Below are 15191 nucleotides of genomic sequence, written 5' to 3'. Positions count from 1 at the left end.
ATGTTACCCCCAAGTCATTCAAGCGTTCCAGTGAGACTGACGTAGACTAAACAGGAGATTTGTCTTCTTTTAACCCTTTTTTGTTTCCCAGCTTCTTACTGTAAACTTTTTGTTTGTTATTTACTTGTTTTGTTTTTTAATGGATGATATGTTCAAAAGACAACACTGAAAACTGAGCTTTTTTGCTAGCTCTAGCACACTTCACTAATTTAGAAAGCAAAAATAAGGGTAAAACTAACGCTGTATCACAATACTAAATAACAACCAATGTCTTAAAGATTTTCATTTCCTTGCTTGCATGGAGCTTTTAAACATCGCCTACCTAACCTAATCCAACTGTATTCAATTAAATGATGCAAATGAGCATGTATTTAAAACATAAATAAATAATAAATAGGCCTTTATTCCATATAGTAGCTGCTTTCTCTCTGAGAATGGAGTTATAAAGACCATGACATTATTATCCATTGTGTGTTATTAATCAGTGTAGCTTTAACATATATTTTGTTTCCTTCTTTATTGTTTTTAAAAGAGACTTGTTTGTATTAACCTGTTCTGGCAAATGAAATGAAGCAACACCTTTTTATGTCCATGTAGTCCTCCGTTATGAGCTAGCCACCTGTTGCTACATTGTAACTATACTTCAGGGAGACATTCAAACCACATCCACATGGGCAGACTTTGACGTCACCACATCCCTCCCACATATCCCCTGTTCTCTTCACTGATTGGAGGAGAGCGGACCGAGTAGGACGGCCCCATACAGTCCCCACCAAGTTTTTACTTTGGCAGTGCAGTGGTTCAGAGCTATACAGAAAGATCAAACCGTTGTGTAGGTCGCAGAGAAGACTGAATTATCTGACGAGGAGATAGTCTGACTTCATAACTTCATGTTTTAAAGTATGGTTGGAGATTATTGCTCCTTTTCTGGAGATAAGACTGACATGCACTCTCAGAGAAACTCCAAAAACGGACTAAGTTGCAAAATGGTGCTTCAGGCAGTCGGAAAAGTACTAAGGTAAAACTTCCATTGACTTTACTGAGAGGTGTCCGCTTGTAACGTGGGTCGAGTTAGTATTGTGTGGGGTCGTTTCTTTTATAAAGTTTCACGAAGCTTCGAGAAACGTGTCGCTCGCTACAGTGTTAATATTGTGAAGCCTACTTAGGTGAATTTGACGCATACAGCTGTTTTCTCCGCGGTGTCCTACCTCGTTACCTTCAAATGAGTAGGCTACTACATTATTCATTTTCTTTCGGTTTATTTGATCTTTTTCTGTTTTATTACATGTTTATTAAACGCTGAATATCTTCGAAAAATGTAGCCACGTCTTACTCTCGACATTTAATGAAAACAAAATGGAAAAATAAGTTAAGTAGTCAGCCTACGAGTAAATGTGTTTGCTTCCTCCTCTGGTACCTTGACTGGATGTAATCGTCTCTCAGAGGTAATTACAGAAGTATGAGGACCCTCAGGTTTGGGGTCACAGTAATTCACAGGCCGGTGGTGATAGACGACGTGTACTCCTCAGTGTGCCTCATTCCTTCTCCTGCTCTCAGTAACTATACTCAACAGGAGCAAGAGAAATGTGACACTGTCTTCTCAGCCTAATAAATAATAAGTTAGGACGCCTGTTAACGTTTAAGCCAAGACAATTGAAAAAGGAAATTGTTTTAAATCCCTTACTTTTTTTTTGCCTTAAAATATAATGAAATGCTTCATATCTGTGATCCATCAGTTTACACTGAAGGCCGATGATCACCTGGAAAACACTTTAAAGCTGGCTAATTAAAAGTGCATGTATGTTATTGACTTTTTGTCCATTGTCTACATAACCTAATAGAATACTGTTCTTTTTTTGCATCTGAATGGAAAACTTTTGACTTTTTTTTTCAAACTTTTTTGTTCTATTATAATCACCATAATATGACCAAGAATAATCTTTTGTGTAAGGAAGGTTTCGAGCATGCAAGTTAGCGTCATGCATGGCCCAAAGAAGTGCGTGTGTCGTACAAATTAACACAAAGACAAAAGTTGCGCCTAAGCTCCATTACTGCAATTCAAAAGAAAATATCCCTCACTCAGCAGTGGAGAAAAAGTGAAATGTTAACCCAGTTTGCGTCGTGTGAGTGTTTGCCCAAGTGTGTGTCATGTGTTGGAGACATGCAGTCATTATGAGTGTGTTCCTCCAGGGGACAGGCGTCCTGTTAATGCTTCAAAGTTTCTTCTTACCGTTTTACCGTGGGGACAGGTGTGTTTTTCACACAGCAGCCCTGAGGGGCACATGCTTCCAAATCTGTCCGATCAGATGTGGAGGGTGATAGTGAGGAGAAAAGAAAACCCACCTTCTTTCCTTAAACAGATAGTTAGCAGGATGTAATGGACCTAACAGCGAGTGTAGTATGTTATGTCTGTTGCAAGAGCTGTGACAGGTCGAGACGCGTCCTGCTGCACCTCTTTAACTTGAAAATCAACAGTCTTTCTTTAGAATTCAGACGCTTACGGGTAAATACACCTTCAATGGTTCTGCCTGGGAGGGACAAAAAGGGGGTTTCCATAAAATGTGACGTCTTAAGGAAAAACTGAAGCAAATCACTTCATCAAAGTTAACAAGGATGCCTAGGTTGGGGTTTTATGAAGAGTTGTGTGTGTGTGGGGGGGACCTGTTTATAGCTCCACATTTAACTAGTTTTCCCCTCCAGTGAATGGTTGAATGCTCCTGACTTGGATGCAGCGATGCAGACCAGAAACGATAGCTTTTAACCATCCAGGTATGTCAGCGTGGTGTAAACTTCTATTTCCAAGAAGACTTTTTCTCACTTATCCTGGACTACTGGATACCAACTCCTCACACACACACACACACACACACACACACACTCTATTCTCTTTGTGTTATGTGGTTAAGTAGCCTTTCATGTGACATTGCTAAGAGCTCGTTCTTATCTCAAGCAGAGTCCTCTCTTTCCTGTCACACGTGTGTTGTGATGTTGATGAGGCTTCATTTTTCGCTGGCAGGGGGTCCTTGCATACTCTGCAGGCCTGAGAGTCACTGAATGGGATTAAGCACAGAATGAGCAGGGGAAGAGGACTGTGTGTGTCTGTGCGTGTGTCTGTGTGTGTGTGTGTGTGTGTGTGTGTGTGTGTGTGTGTGTGCACCCTGGCTACAATTCTCATTTAGTGATTTACAGTGCTGCTGACGCCCCTCCTGATTAAGAGGTGGCAGCTGGGCCTTCTTTGTTTTTTTTTTTTGTTGCTGTCTTATCTCTCCTATCCACAACCAAAACTCCGAAGCGTTTGTGCTTCTGTGCTCTTTTCAGCGCTACACATAAAACTCCTCAGGACAACTTTAACAGAGCAGTAGCTTTAAAGCCTCTGGTTTAGTCCTTTCTTAAAGCTCCCTCTTTTTAGCCTCATAATGGCCGTCGTGGTTTAGCTCCGCTGTGCTCAGGCCGCCTTCTCTCCTGTCTGAGGTTTTTCGGGGAAAAGAGCAGTGCAGTCTTTGACAATTTGAATCCTGAAATAGATCAGGAGGCCAGGCGGGGAGAAAAACCGATCATCCTGACGAAAGCTGCTCTTTTGAAAACGGCAGAGCTCATTCACTGAGATTGGAGCAGTGTCCTGTTGTTATTGATGTTTCGCGTGGTTTTTCTAAGTACCGTGGAGCCCACAATCGGGTCAAAAGGCTGTTGAAACCGCCTGACTTATGATCGATTCTTTTTTCCCCCCCGACCTATCAGGTGTTTGTTTGACAGTCAGGTTTGTTAGATGTCTTTGATTTTCCTGGGAAGAAGACCTCTGATAGCTGTCTGGGGCGTTTATCTCTAATATCCTTATCAGAAGCACACAGAGAGTTCTGAATTTGAGTCACATGGTGAAAAGAAAAGCACGTCTTGACACGTTGGAGGGCCTCTTCATGTTTGCTGAAGAATCTGTCCTGTAGTTAAGATATCTTTGATTTCATCTGCTCTCCTGGGATCTTAGCTCAGGGATCACTCCCCCCCCCCCCCCCTTCCTCCTAAGTCGTTTTTGCTTTTACAGTTGCCGCACATTATAGCAAATCTCTGGCGTCACAACACGCAGCTACTGTCTGAGAGAAGTTGGTACACTTCTTTCTGTTGGAGGCTTTCAAATGCCGTTCATCCTCACAGATTTACTGCATCCATATGCCAATAGTTAGATTCCTGTGCTTTCCAAAGGGCCAATTCAAGCAACAGTTGTGTAATATCGGGTTTGGCAGGAGCAGCAGGCTTAAAGGGAAAGTCATTATATTGGTTTGTTTAACAGCTTTCAGAGTCGATGTGTATTCCATCGCAGGGGCAACAATAAAACACGCAATCCAAGTCCTCTGGTTTTATAAGTCACAGCAAGACACGAGCATAGCTGGATGCTTGTTTTGGTTTAGAGATGATCAACAACGGGGGGGAGGGGGGAGTTTTTTTTATATAGAGTTGTATTTCAGTCAACAAGTCATTTTGCTGCAGAGCTCTGTAATGTGGCCTCCAGTTATTCCGGGATAAATTTGAACCAGGTGCTCCAACTTTATATCTAAGTTACATGTGCTCTGTGTTTCAGCAGCATTCACACAGTCGGTGACACAAACAGCAGCTGTCATGTGCGCCACGGTGAGGCCAAAGAGAAGCATGTTTGACACACTTAAATCCAGACTGTAAGGTGTGGACACACACGTGCTGTCGCACACACACACACACACACACAGAGCAGACAGCACCCTCTTCTTTCGGGTTTTCTCGAGGAATCTGCTGGGATCAGGCTCACGACGCAGCTGTTGTGACCAGCTGGATCCGTCGTGAAAAGCGAGAGCAGGCTTCACAGGCAGAGACGTGTGTGTTGAAGAAGTCTTTGTGTGTGTGTGTGTGTACCGTGTCAGCTGGTGGTGGTGTACAGGAGGAAAGGTGCTCAGTGAAGACGGGTACGGGACGGGGGAGGTGCTGCTGGTGGGAAAAAGTGAAAGGGATAGGAGAGGCACTAACAGACGGAGTTGAGCAAATGTCGGGTTGGTCACTCCTCAACTCAGAAGCCCTGACCTCCATGTCACCCAGCTATACAAGCCTATTTCCTTATTGTGCTTTATTACAGATTAACACCAGCACGCCTGACTTCCTGCTTCACACCCTCCAACCCTGCATGAAAAGTTCAAACACCATGAGTTGTGCGCACATGATTTTCCCATGGCCCTTTGTAGACTTTTGTTTTTTCATGGAGTCCAACATGGTTTTCCGGATTGTGAGTCTGTATCTTAGACTGGTGCATGTTGGTGCCAGGCAGGCTGTGGTGCCCCCCCCCCCCCCATTTAGACATGTGCCTGGCCCTGGCCTCAGATCCCCTCCACTCCTGTCTTTTAGCCTGCCCTGATCTGGTGAGGAGAACGAGGCATCTGCTGCCTTTTATGGCAAAGACTTGCCTGACAGAACGTTACCAAGAACAGACAAAGCTGTGTGTGTGTGTGTTTGTGTTGTGAAGACAGACTATGTACGTAAGAAGGGAGGAGCACTGGCATGAAGGAAGTTTTCTTTATCCAAAAATAAACTAATGGTTCCTGAATTTCACCTCCCTTTCCACTCAAATGTTTGCAAAAAAAGAGAAAAAAACGGAGAAGGAAGAAGAAGGCGTTTTTATGGAACATGATGAAATTACACAGAGAGAGAAGCAGGAAATAGCTCAGTGAAACAGAATGTTTTCAAAGGGAAAAGAGGAGGGGGGGGGGTAAAAGAACTGAGTTGAACCTTCACAGGAGCCGAAAAGTATTTTTTTTGTTTTTTTTTTCTACAGCCAGCTTAGCAAAGCCTTTGAAAAAGTTGTGAGAACTGACGGTATCTATGGATGAGGCTCCATCGTTGAGTAAAGCTCTTTCACATGATGGAACATGTAGCTCACAGCGCAGAAGACCACATGAATCTTTCTCTACCCTCATGAGCAGGAAAGAGGGCTTTTTTTTTTTTTTCAAGGGGGCGAAGGAAGCAGACACAGATAAGACAGGCATGAGAAAGAGTCAGATTTTTTTTTTAGAAAAAGAAGCTGTAATTAAAGCGTTGGAGGTCAAGGAGCGAGGTAAATAGGAAGCTGGTGAGACTGCTTAATAGTTTGGGGCGGAAAGATGAAGGGAAAGATGAAAAGAGGAGGGCAGGGAGGCCTGAGGCTCGTCCTGACCCTGAACAATAGGCTGTTTGGACAGGTGAGAATTCAGCATGCTGAGGAGAGCCAAAAATGAAACACAGACAAGCCTCAAAGAAAGACGAGTTAAAAAAATCAGCAGCGAGAGGGAACCCGGAAAAAGAGCAGAGCGAGAGAAGAGGTGAAACAGAAAGTGGACACTCATTAATAATTAGCCAAGAGTGTAATCTGCAGTGTCTTTGGATTTTCAATGAGGCTGAAACACGCTGATGATCTGCCTGACTGGACGATCGGAATACCTCAGTGAATCATCGGCCAGCAAAACCTGAGCCGCATTGTGTGTTTGTGTGTGTGTAATGTTGGTCCATTCACATTTTTGCTAAGCAGTTTACAGCCCGACGTTTCTCCTGACAGCAGGCGAGCCAAAAAAAAAAAGAGGGGGGGGGGAACTTAAACATTTACAAAGTAAAGCGCTGTCGTCTCTGTGTGCATCCACATGTTGACATGCCTCTCTTTGTTTGCTGAGCTGGAAAGAAGTGCGATGCGTCCTGTAGAGAGGGGGAATTAAAGTCCAGAGGGTTTTGGCTAAGAGGCCTCGCGCTCCTCACTGCTGTCATGTTTTGTAAGTGTTTATTAGTTCCCATGGATATCAGCTGGGCCTGTGTTGATCCACCTCCTCCTCTCATTTCTTTTCCCCCCTCCTGCTTTCTCCGTCCAGTCCTATATCCTTTGATGCTCGTATGCAGGCTGTGAATGTAATCATCATCTTACTGCTGCTAAGTCCAGTGATCGCTGCAGCACGGTGAGGAAACCGTTTATTAATCAAGAGACGATGCCGATCAGGACTGAAGGCTGTTTTAAAGTGTTTATAAAGAGAGGAGCTGGAGGTAGAGGGAGGAAGAGTAAGACAGGAGGAAACAGGGGTCAACACACGCACAATAAATTCCTGGAACAAACTGAAACTCCCCCTGTTCATAAAAAAAACCACACAAAAAAAAACACTGGCAGCAGAGCCACTCAAACGTATTCTAGGCTTTTGTTCGTTTTAACTTTCAAAGTCATGGAGCAGGAAGTCTTTTCGGCAGGTGAGGATTTTTAGTTTTGTAACAACTGGTCCAGACTATACTTCCTCCGTTTATACATCTCAGGCCTTTCCACCTTTGACCCGCCCTCCCCGATGCAGACGAGGAGCTGAGGGGGGTGAAGGAGGTGAAGGGGGGGAGGTTACAGCCCTGGAAGTGCACGAGGAGTGTGATATAACATCCCCGCGCTAAAACTAGCAGTGGAAGTACAAGACGCTGGGGACGACCGTCTGCGGGGAAGCTATAGAGCGAGCTTTAGGTCAGAGGCCACAGTTCGGTCAGGTACACACACAGAGGGCTCTTTGTTTGGCCTGTGTAGATTGAGGATTCTTCAGGTCCCGTTGTGTAACTTGTTTCTGTGATCTTTATGAGGGTAAGACATTCAGCTATCTATTTTTTATTGTCTTTGGGTTTAAGCGCAGGCTCTTTAATGGACATAATGTTGTGTCCTAAAGCAGCTCTACTCATTGATCCTCCCTGTGTAATCAGTATTCAACTTTCCTCTACCTGAACGTCTGCTGTGAACACAAAACCGTGCCTGAAACAGCTGGATGGGCATTTGACATTTCTTTAACCGCTCCTTTTATTTCTTCTGCGTTGCAGGAAGTCGAAGACGAAGCCAAATGGAAAGAAGCCTCCAGCAGAGGAGAAGAAGCAGTACTTGGAGCTCGAGTACACGAAAATCCGCGTGGTGGACTTTGACCTCAAGGAGCTCGTGGTGCTGCCGAGAGAGATAGACCTCAACGAATGGCTCGCCAGCAACAGTGAGTGACTTTGATGGTTGCCAACAGAAACCACTTCTGTTCCTCCCGAGCCTGTAAAAGCAATTTAACATCATCATGAGGAGTCTTTCGTCCTATTTATGACATCCAAATTCTAGTTCATCAGGGTGCCAGATCGCCCAGTGGTTCTACTGCGTGACCCATGAACAGAGGCTGTAATCCTGGAAGTGAGCGTCCCGGGCTCCACTCTGACCCTCGACACTGAGCAACATGTCATTCCCTCGCTCTCTCGTCCTGCTTTCAAACTCAACCCTCTGTCCTATTCTCCATAAAAAGGCACAAAAAAGCCCTCAAAATCACAGTTAACTGAACGAACAGTCGTTTTCTGCAGGGCTCTGATGTGACTTTTCAAATCAGTTGAACCTTTTGGACCTGAGCAGATGTTTCCTCATGCTCGAGATGCAGCTCTTGACAGTTTAAAGCCGTGAATATAATCCAGGCCGGGCACAACAGTCGCTCAAAGACCAGTGTTTACCGCCCGCTTCACTTCACTGTGTTGAACGTCCTTTTGTAACTTTTAGCCGTCATATGATGAGTTGTTGTGTAAACCTCGCTGCTTGATCGATCTGATGACACTCTCTGTTTGTGTCTGTCTCCCTTGACTTTGTTTTGGTTACAGAGCCACAGCGGGCCAGGTGCTCATGAGGGGAAAAAATTCCTCTCTGTCTTTAATTTTAGACTCTCATATAAAACAGATGGCAGCATGTTTTCACATGTGAATGTGTTGAAATTGGAAGTTATATAAGCTGGCTGGATTCGACTTGTTTCAGACTCTTATTGGGTTTTAGTTACTTTGATCAAGAACACAAAGACAGAACCAAGTCTTTCATTTTTAACCTAATCAATAACAATTGGAGTCATGAAATTGTCCCTCCATGTGTTATCCTACTTATAGTTCTATGAGTGGATATCTTTTCTTTTTTTGGAGGAGGAAAATGCCCTGTGAGGTACCTGTAGGACTCGGGTTGTTTCCTTCCATGAAGAAGGAAAAGGTCACGTCACATAACATCCATTGTAGAGTGATAGATGATGTTGCTCAACCGGACTGGAAAGGATCACCTGTGTTCACACTTCTGGGTCAGATCAACACAGCCATTGTTATATAAAAGATTTGATTGGCCTTCTATTTTTACGATGCTTACTTCTCCCATCTGTTAAGTAACCACTAAATATTCAGAAGTAACATGAAGACAGCAGCAGTCACTGCAGCCAACAAGATGGAAGAAATGAAAGCACAAAGAGCCGTTTATTTGACTTGAATCAGCAGCACCAAATCTATCATTCACACTGTTAAGGTTTCATAAGAAGGCCTTTTCATTCATGTTTTATTCCAGCGCTTTCAGGATGATAATGTTGACTTTCTTCAGCTCGAACACAGAGGGGGGGTTACAGTTCACCACTTAACTTTTCATTCTTAAAATAAACTAGAGAGGAAGGCAATTCGACAAATGTCACCTAACGAGAAAGATTCCTTCAGTCTACATATCTCACACATAAAGCAAATATTTTGGAGGTGCAGATGTATTGTTTCTCCCTGAATAGACCCCACGTCTGCTTGTAGTGCTTGTTCTCCGCCACAGTTTGAGAGGGAGTTTCCCCTGTGGCAGAACCTGTTCACTTTTTGAAGCGACTCAAATAAACCTCCCCTGTTCTCTGCTGTCCTGCTGCACGTGTGACGCTGTCCCACTGCTCACTGCTCACAGATAGCTGTCAGAGCTGAAGGTGTGTCCACAGGAGACCGTGACGTCAAACACGTTGTCGAGTGATTTCATGTTAAAAGATCCCGATTGAGCTGAAACTCACACACTGACACTCGTCTCCCCTCTCGTTTTGTGCCACAGCGACGACGTTCTTCAATCTCATCAACCTGCAGTACAGCACCATCTCAGAGTTCTGCACCGGGGACACTTGTCAAGCCATGACGGCCTGCAACACGTGAGTAACCTCCGACGCTTTTTGGTTTAATCATGTGCCTCGCCTGCCTCGGCCCATTGTTTCATTCATTCATGGAGGAGTGTCCCCCCTCCCCGACCCACACACACACACACACATTTCGGACACAATATCAGTTGAATTGATTTGACACTTCTTCAGGATGTCCTGTCCACTGACCAGGAACCAGCTGATTGCCTTTGTGTTTTTAATATCATGATGAGATTAGTCATTAGACGTACAGTAAGCACATCAGTGGAGTCACTTGAGGTAAAAGATTGACACATGATGTGTTTAATTTGCCGGGTTTCTGTTCGACTCCGGTCATGAAGGTTCAGAACAAAGGTTCCCACGACTCTAAAGTCACATCTCTGAATTTTAAAAATGTAAAAATGTTTTTCAAGGAATGTTGTCACTTCACTTCTCTTCATTGTGCTGCCGTCGATGCAAATGATTTACAGGCTTCTGCTCTCCTTAAAGGCTGTTTGTGTTGGAGGCCTGTAGCAGCAGTGCTAGCAGAGGGGAGGTGACTAACCAGAAGGCTTTATAGAACTAGTTCTCCCTGTCAGGGCGGGGTGCAGACTCTATATGTGAGTCTTTAAAGACGGTCCTTCTTTCCCCCCTGTTTATACTGCGGGCTGGAAAAACCTGATTCCCCCACACTTTAAGAAAACAACAGCACTCACTACACACACACACACACACACACACACACATCACCTGCATGTCAACACATTCAGCCTGTAGTATGAGAGACAACACAACCTGTTTGGAGTGACACACATATGACAGATTTGTCTCGAGACAATCGTGTCACGAGTTGATCTGTGTCAACAGAGGATTTTTTTCCACTGTTGTGACCTCAAACTGCTGCTTAAAAACCCGCACTGAGAAAAAAGAAGAAGGTGTGCGAAGAGAGGAGGGGAGAGCAGATCTAGTTTTTCGTAGCTCTAAGATGAAACTTGTCGGTCGTCTCACGTGCTCACGATTCAGAGTCTTCTTCCTAAGATGAGCCTCACCATTTCTGATCATATATCCACTCCGCCTGATAGCAGAGACCCCACCCTTTCCTGCAGTGTGCAGGAGCTGGCACCCGCGCCCCCTTCTGTGGTGAAAGACTGACTGAGACACAGTCAGAGCAGCGTCAGTGCCCCTGCCCAGAGGCAGAGCTCAGCACTATTTTTGGAGGAAAAAAAAAAAAAAGTTTCCATGAGCTGTGAGGAACAGCACCATTTGGAAGCTATTTAGACTCATTTTGAGCGGGTGGGTGGAGAGAGAGGGAGGCGTGTGGTAATGTGCTCACTCATTAGCTTTAGCTGCTTCCAGCCTGGATTGTGTTGCTTGAAAAGAATCATTATGCTTTCTTTACCACTCATATAGAGTGTGTACCAACATGTAACCTGTCCTACGAAAACTACATTCTAGTACAGAGTATCAGAAGTCACATATTGTTTGTCAGCACACTGTACAGACTCCATGATGTCATTTCATAACCACTGCGCTGACAGCACCAACAAACATCCCTACCAGCTCTTCAAGGAGACTGTTGAGGCTACAGAGGAAAGACGAAGTTGGAAATGATTCATTTTAAACGTGTCGTATGTTGCAAACTGATAGAAAATAACAAGAAAAGTTTTAGTTTTTTTAAATGAAGAAAAACGACTGAAACTTGATCAAGATTGATCAGTGATGACAAAACAGTGTCAAGGCTCGACCCTTGTGTTCCTGAGCAGTCGTCTCTCGCTGTCTTTAGTACTGTACAACATTAGTGTGGTGTCTTCATGTGGGGTTAAAGAGGGCTTGTCTCTAGTGTGCTGCGTCCCACACACGGGTCAGTCTGCTCCTGATGGGTCCGATATGCGGATGCTTCTCATTCCAGACTGACTTTACAGATCCTCACACTTGCACCTTAACACACCTTTCTTTCCAACGTTCATCTGCTTAATAATCCACCTTTACAGCTCTTTGCTTAGTCTGCTCAACTTTTCTCTTTGGGTCGTCTCACCATGTTCAGTATTAATGAATGAGACGGCAGGGAATATTACCAAACCAGGTCAACAAAGTCTGCTTGAATACAAGTGTGACGACATGATGTCCGAATGAGGAAGAAAGAGTGAGCATCCTCTCTGACGAGTCAGTGCCAGCCAGAAAGTGAGACGTCATCACAAGTTTGGGTTTTCCCCTCAATGAGGAAACAGGTTCAGGTGTTGTGTAAAAAGACAATGATGATGATGATGATGATGATGATGATGATGATGGGTCACCTGCATGTTGTTTCTCTTTCTGATGGGGTGAAGAAGACCAGAATAGATTCTGTTTAGGTTTTTTTAAAGACGGCACCACATTCCTGAAAACATTGACTTTGATGACTTAAAGTGTTTGAATGTTGTGTCATATCCTGCTCCTCAGTTTTAATGTGAACGATCATCCTCATGTTTCTTTCTTCTTTCTAGAATATACTACTGGTATGACGAGAGGGGGAAGAAGACGAAGTGCACTGCTCCACAATACGTCGACTTTGTAATGAGTCTTTGTCAGAAACTGGTCACAGACGAGGAAATCTTTCCTACAAAATACGGTAAGCTTTTTCTTTGTTTGCAGGCCTGCTCTCACTGCAGAGCCACAGACGCTGCACTGCTGCCCCCTGCTGTACAACTCCTGCAACTACAGCTGCAGTTTTTGTCCAACAGTTAACATGGAAGAATTTCTAGGGATATTATTAAGGGCATTAAATCACTATTGCTTTTCTATAAATTGTTGATCATCAATAATTTCGATAGTAAAATACAATTGCAAAAAATGTTACTCATTAATTTAACTGTTTTACATTTAAATGTAAATTGTAACTTTCTACAGAAGAAACCATAAAACACTGCAAACATCTTGAGCTATTTAGATCCACATGTTAAAACTATAATATATGGGAAAGCTTTGTAGTTGACTCGTCATATTTAGTTTCATCCTGATGCTTAATTCTTTCTGTCTTTGTGTTCTTTTTTCTCCTCTCCAGGCAAAGAGTTTCCCAACTCTTTTGAGTCGTTGGTAAAAAAGATCTGCCGGTACCTGTTCCACGTGCTGGCTCACCTCTACTGGGCGCACTTTAAAGAGACGGTGGCTCTGGACCTGCAGGGCCACTTGAACACTCTGTATGCACATTTCATCGTTTTCGTAAGGGAATTCAACCTGGTCGACCCCAAGGAGACCTGTATCATGGACGACCTGTCCGAAGTCCTCTGCACCCCGGTCCCGCCGCCAGCTCCCACCCCAGCCCCCTCCGCCCCAGCCTCAGCACCTTCCCCCTCTGCACAAAACCACGTGACAGAGAGATGAGCGGAGGGGCGGCGGCGAGACAGCAGCCCCAGGGATGATAGAAGATAAGATAGAGGAGAGAAGGAAAGACAGCCTGGCCCCTGTCCTCAGTGCCAGCAGGACTTACAGACCTTCCACTACCCTTACATTTCGCTACAACACCAACCAACCAGCCGGAAGGAAGGGGAGAGGGTTTTCCGGGGTTTGGGGTGGCGGGGAGGGGTTTGTCACGCCAGCAGGAATTGGCGTGAGCTTTCCTCCCAGGGGCAAATCCCTCCCATCTTCTCTGCAATTTAAACTAGGAACAAAAAAGTATGTGTATGTTTTATTTTTGGTTTTATTTCACTTTTATTTTGTTGGAGTTTTATTCAGTTTCCTTTTTTGTTGTTGGGGGCGGAGGGCTCCTCACTTCCCTCCATCCTCTGTAACATACAGTGCAGGAGGGGGGCTCTGCTTTGCTTCGACCTACTATTGTACAGTTTTGTTGATGTGTGGAGAAGAGGCGTATCTGCTCGCCTGCAGGCTCGTCCTGCAGGAGTACGGCCACTGCGCTGGCCAGTAGGGAGCTATGTTACTGCCTGATGGGGCAATACTAGCCAATCACTGTTTGGGTTGTTTATGTGGGGTATGATTAAAGCGCTTCCTACTCAGGACCTGAGAGAATACGTCACTGCTGCAGGGGAGAACTTCCTCCCTTCTTTTCGTTCTCTGTCCCTCATTCAGCGGCTCTGTCCTTCCGATGGCGGACCGTGTTTCACTTCAGTTTTGTCACGGTGTTCCTCTGACAAGCATGTTCCAAAGAACCTGTCGAGGGCAGCAAGCGTGAGGAAATCGCCACAGAAACAGGGAGACAGAAGAAAATATAAAGATTGTATGTTAGATGTCAAATCTGATCTGAGTGGATTCTCTGAGACAGACTGGTGTCGGCGTGAAGCTGAATCTGAGCACAGCAGCAGCCCCTGAAACTACCAACACCACCAGCTACACCCACAGAAGGACAAAGGCATGAGGTAATGTCTGCAGGCCCAGAGAGGGAAAGAGGGAGACGGGGAGAGGAGGGGTGAGAGGAGATTGGGTGGAGCTGCTTTGCTGTTGAACAGTCACCAGTACTCCCAGTGCAAAAATCTCCACTTCTATCTCTTTTTGTGATGAGCTGTGCCCTCAAATTTGCTTTTAAAAAGATTATCAGAGGACATTTAGATGAGAAATAACAACAATAATGGTATCATTACACATGTATAGAAAATGCACAGTCTGCTTGGACTTTACTGTACAAAGAATCACAAGCGGGTTCTGTCAGACATAGCCTCTGTATGGAGGAGGATTGGGTTTATAATTCTCATTTTTTATTTATTTTATTTCTTTTTTTTTTGCAGGGTTGTTCAGTTCTGGCTCTCGTTTTTATGTATTTTAATTATTAACTAAGTTAAAAGCAATTTAATATTTTAAGCTCTGCGGATTATAATCTAATAAAAGAGAGAAATGCCAACCTGGCTCTGTGTGTTTTGTCTGAATTGTGTGCAAAGTATTCAGTATTCAGGAGGAGTCACGTTCAGCTTTATAACAACGATCCTTATTTTTAAAAGGAGAACTTTAGTGTCCCCACAGCCTGTTGAAGTGTTGTATGGATAAGTGAAGTACCTCTGAACTCTCAAAGAGTCTGATAATGTCATTGTTTGTGAGTCTATTGACTACAGAAAAAAATCTGCTTTGTAAACTTGTATAACAAGACAAAACAAGGAAGGGGTCAAATAAAAAGGTGATTAAAAGTGCACTTTTGGAAATGTAGGATTATTTGATTGGAGATTTTTCAAAAAAGCATGTTAGATGCTATCATTTATGTTCATTGGTCATAATGAGTTTATATTGTTGGCAACTTGATATGACCAAATTACATCTAAGTGCATCTAAGACAATGTCTTCATAACCTTCAACAACTGAACTAAGGTTATT

General features: G+C 44.1%; 1 protein-coding gene across 4 annotated transcripts in view; it reads left to right on the top strand.

Moving 5' to 3' along the window:
- Positions 1–14727, top strand: part of mob2a (MOB kinase activator 2a) — a 54373-nt gene extending 39646 nt beyond the window's left edge. For 3 of the 4 annotated variants that reach the window (XM_079347123.1, XM_079347122.1, XM_079347121.1), the window contains exons 2-5: positions 7819–7979; positions 9839–9932; positions 12383–12507; positions 12940–14727. In XM_079347123.1, the coding sequence (XP_079203249.1) occupies positions 7819–7979; positions 9839–9932; positions 12383–12507; positions 12940–13259 (700 nt within the window). In that variant the 3' untranslated portion in view covers positions 13260–14727. Of the gene's footprint in view, positions 1–783; positions 1019–7818; positions 7980–9838; positions 9933–12382; positions 12508–12939 lie in introns of those variants that run through there. The other variant, XM_079347120.1, reaches the window with a different exon arrangement.
- The last annotated feature ends 464 nt before the right edge of the window (positions 14728–15191 follow it).

The sequence above is a fragment of the Symphodus melops genome, assembly GCF_947650265.1.
Source record: "Symphodus melops genome assembly, chromosome: 6".
In the NCBI taxonomy this organism is placed as follows: domain Eukaryota; kingdom Metazoa; phylum Chordata; class Actinopteri; order Labriformes; family Labridae; genus Symphodus; species Symphodus melops.
This window is presented reverse-complemented; position numbering and strand designations above follow the sequence as displayed.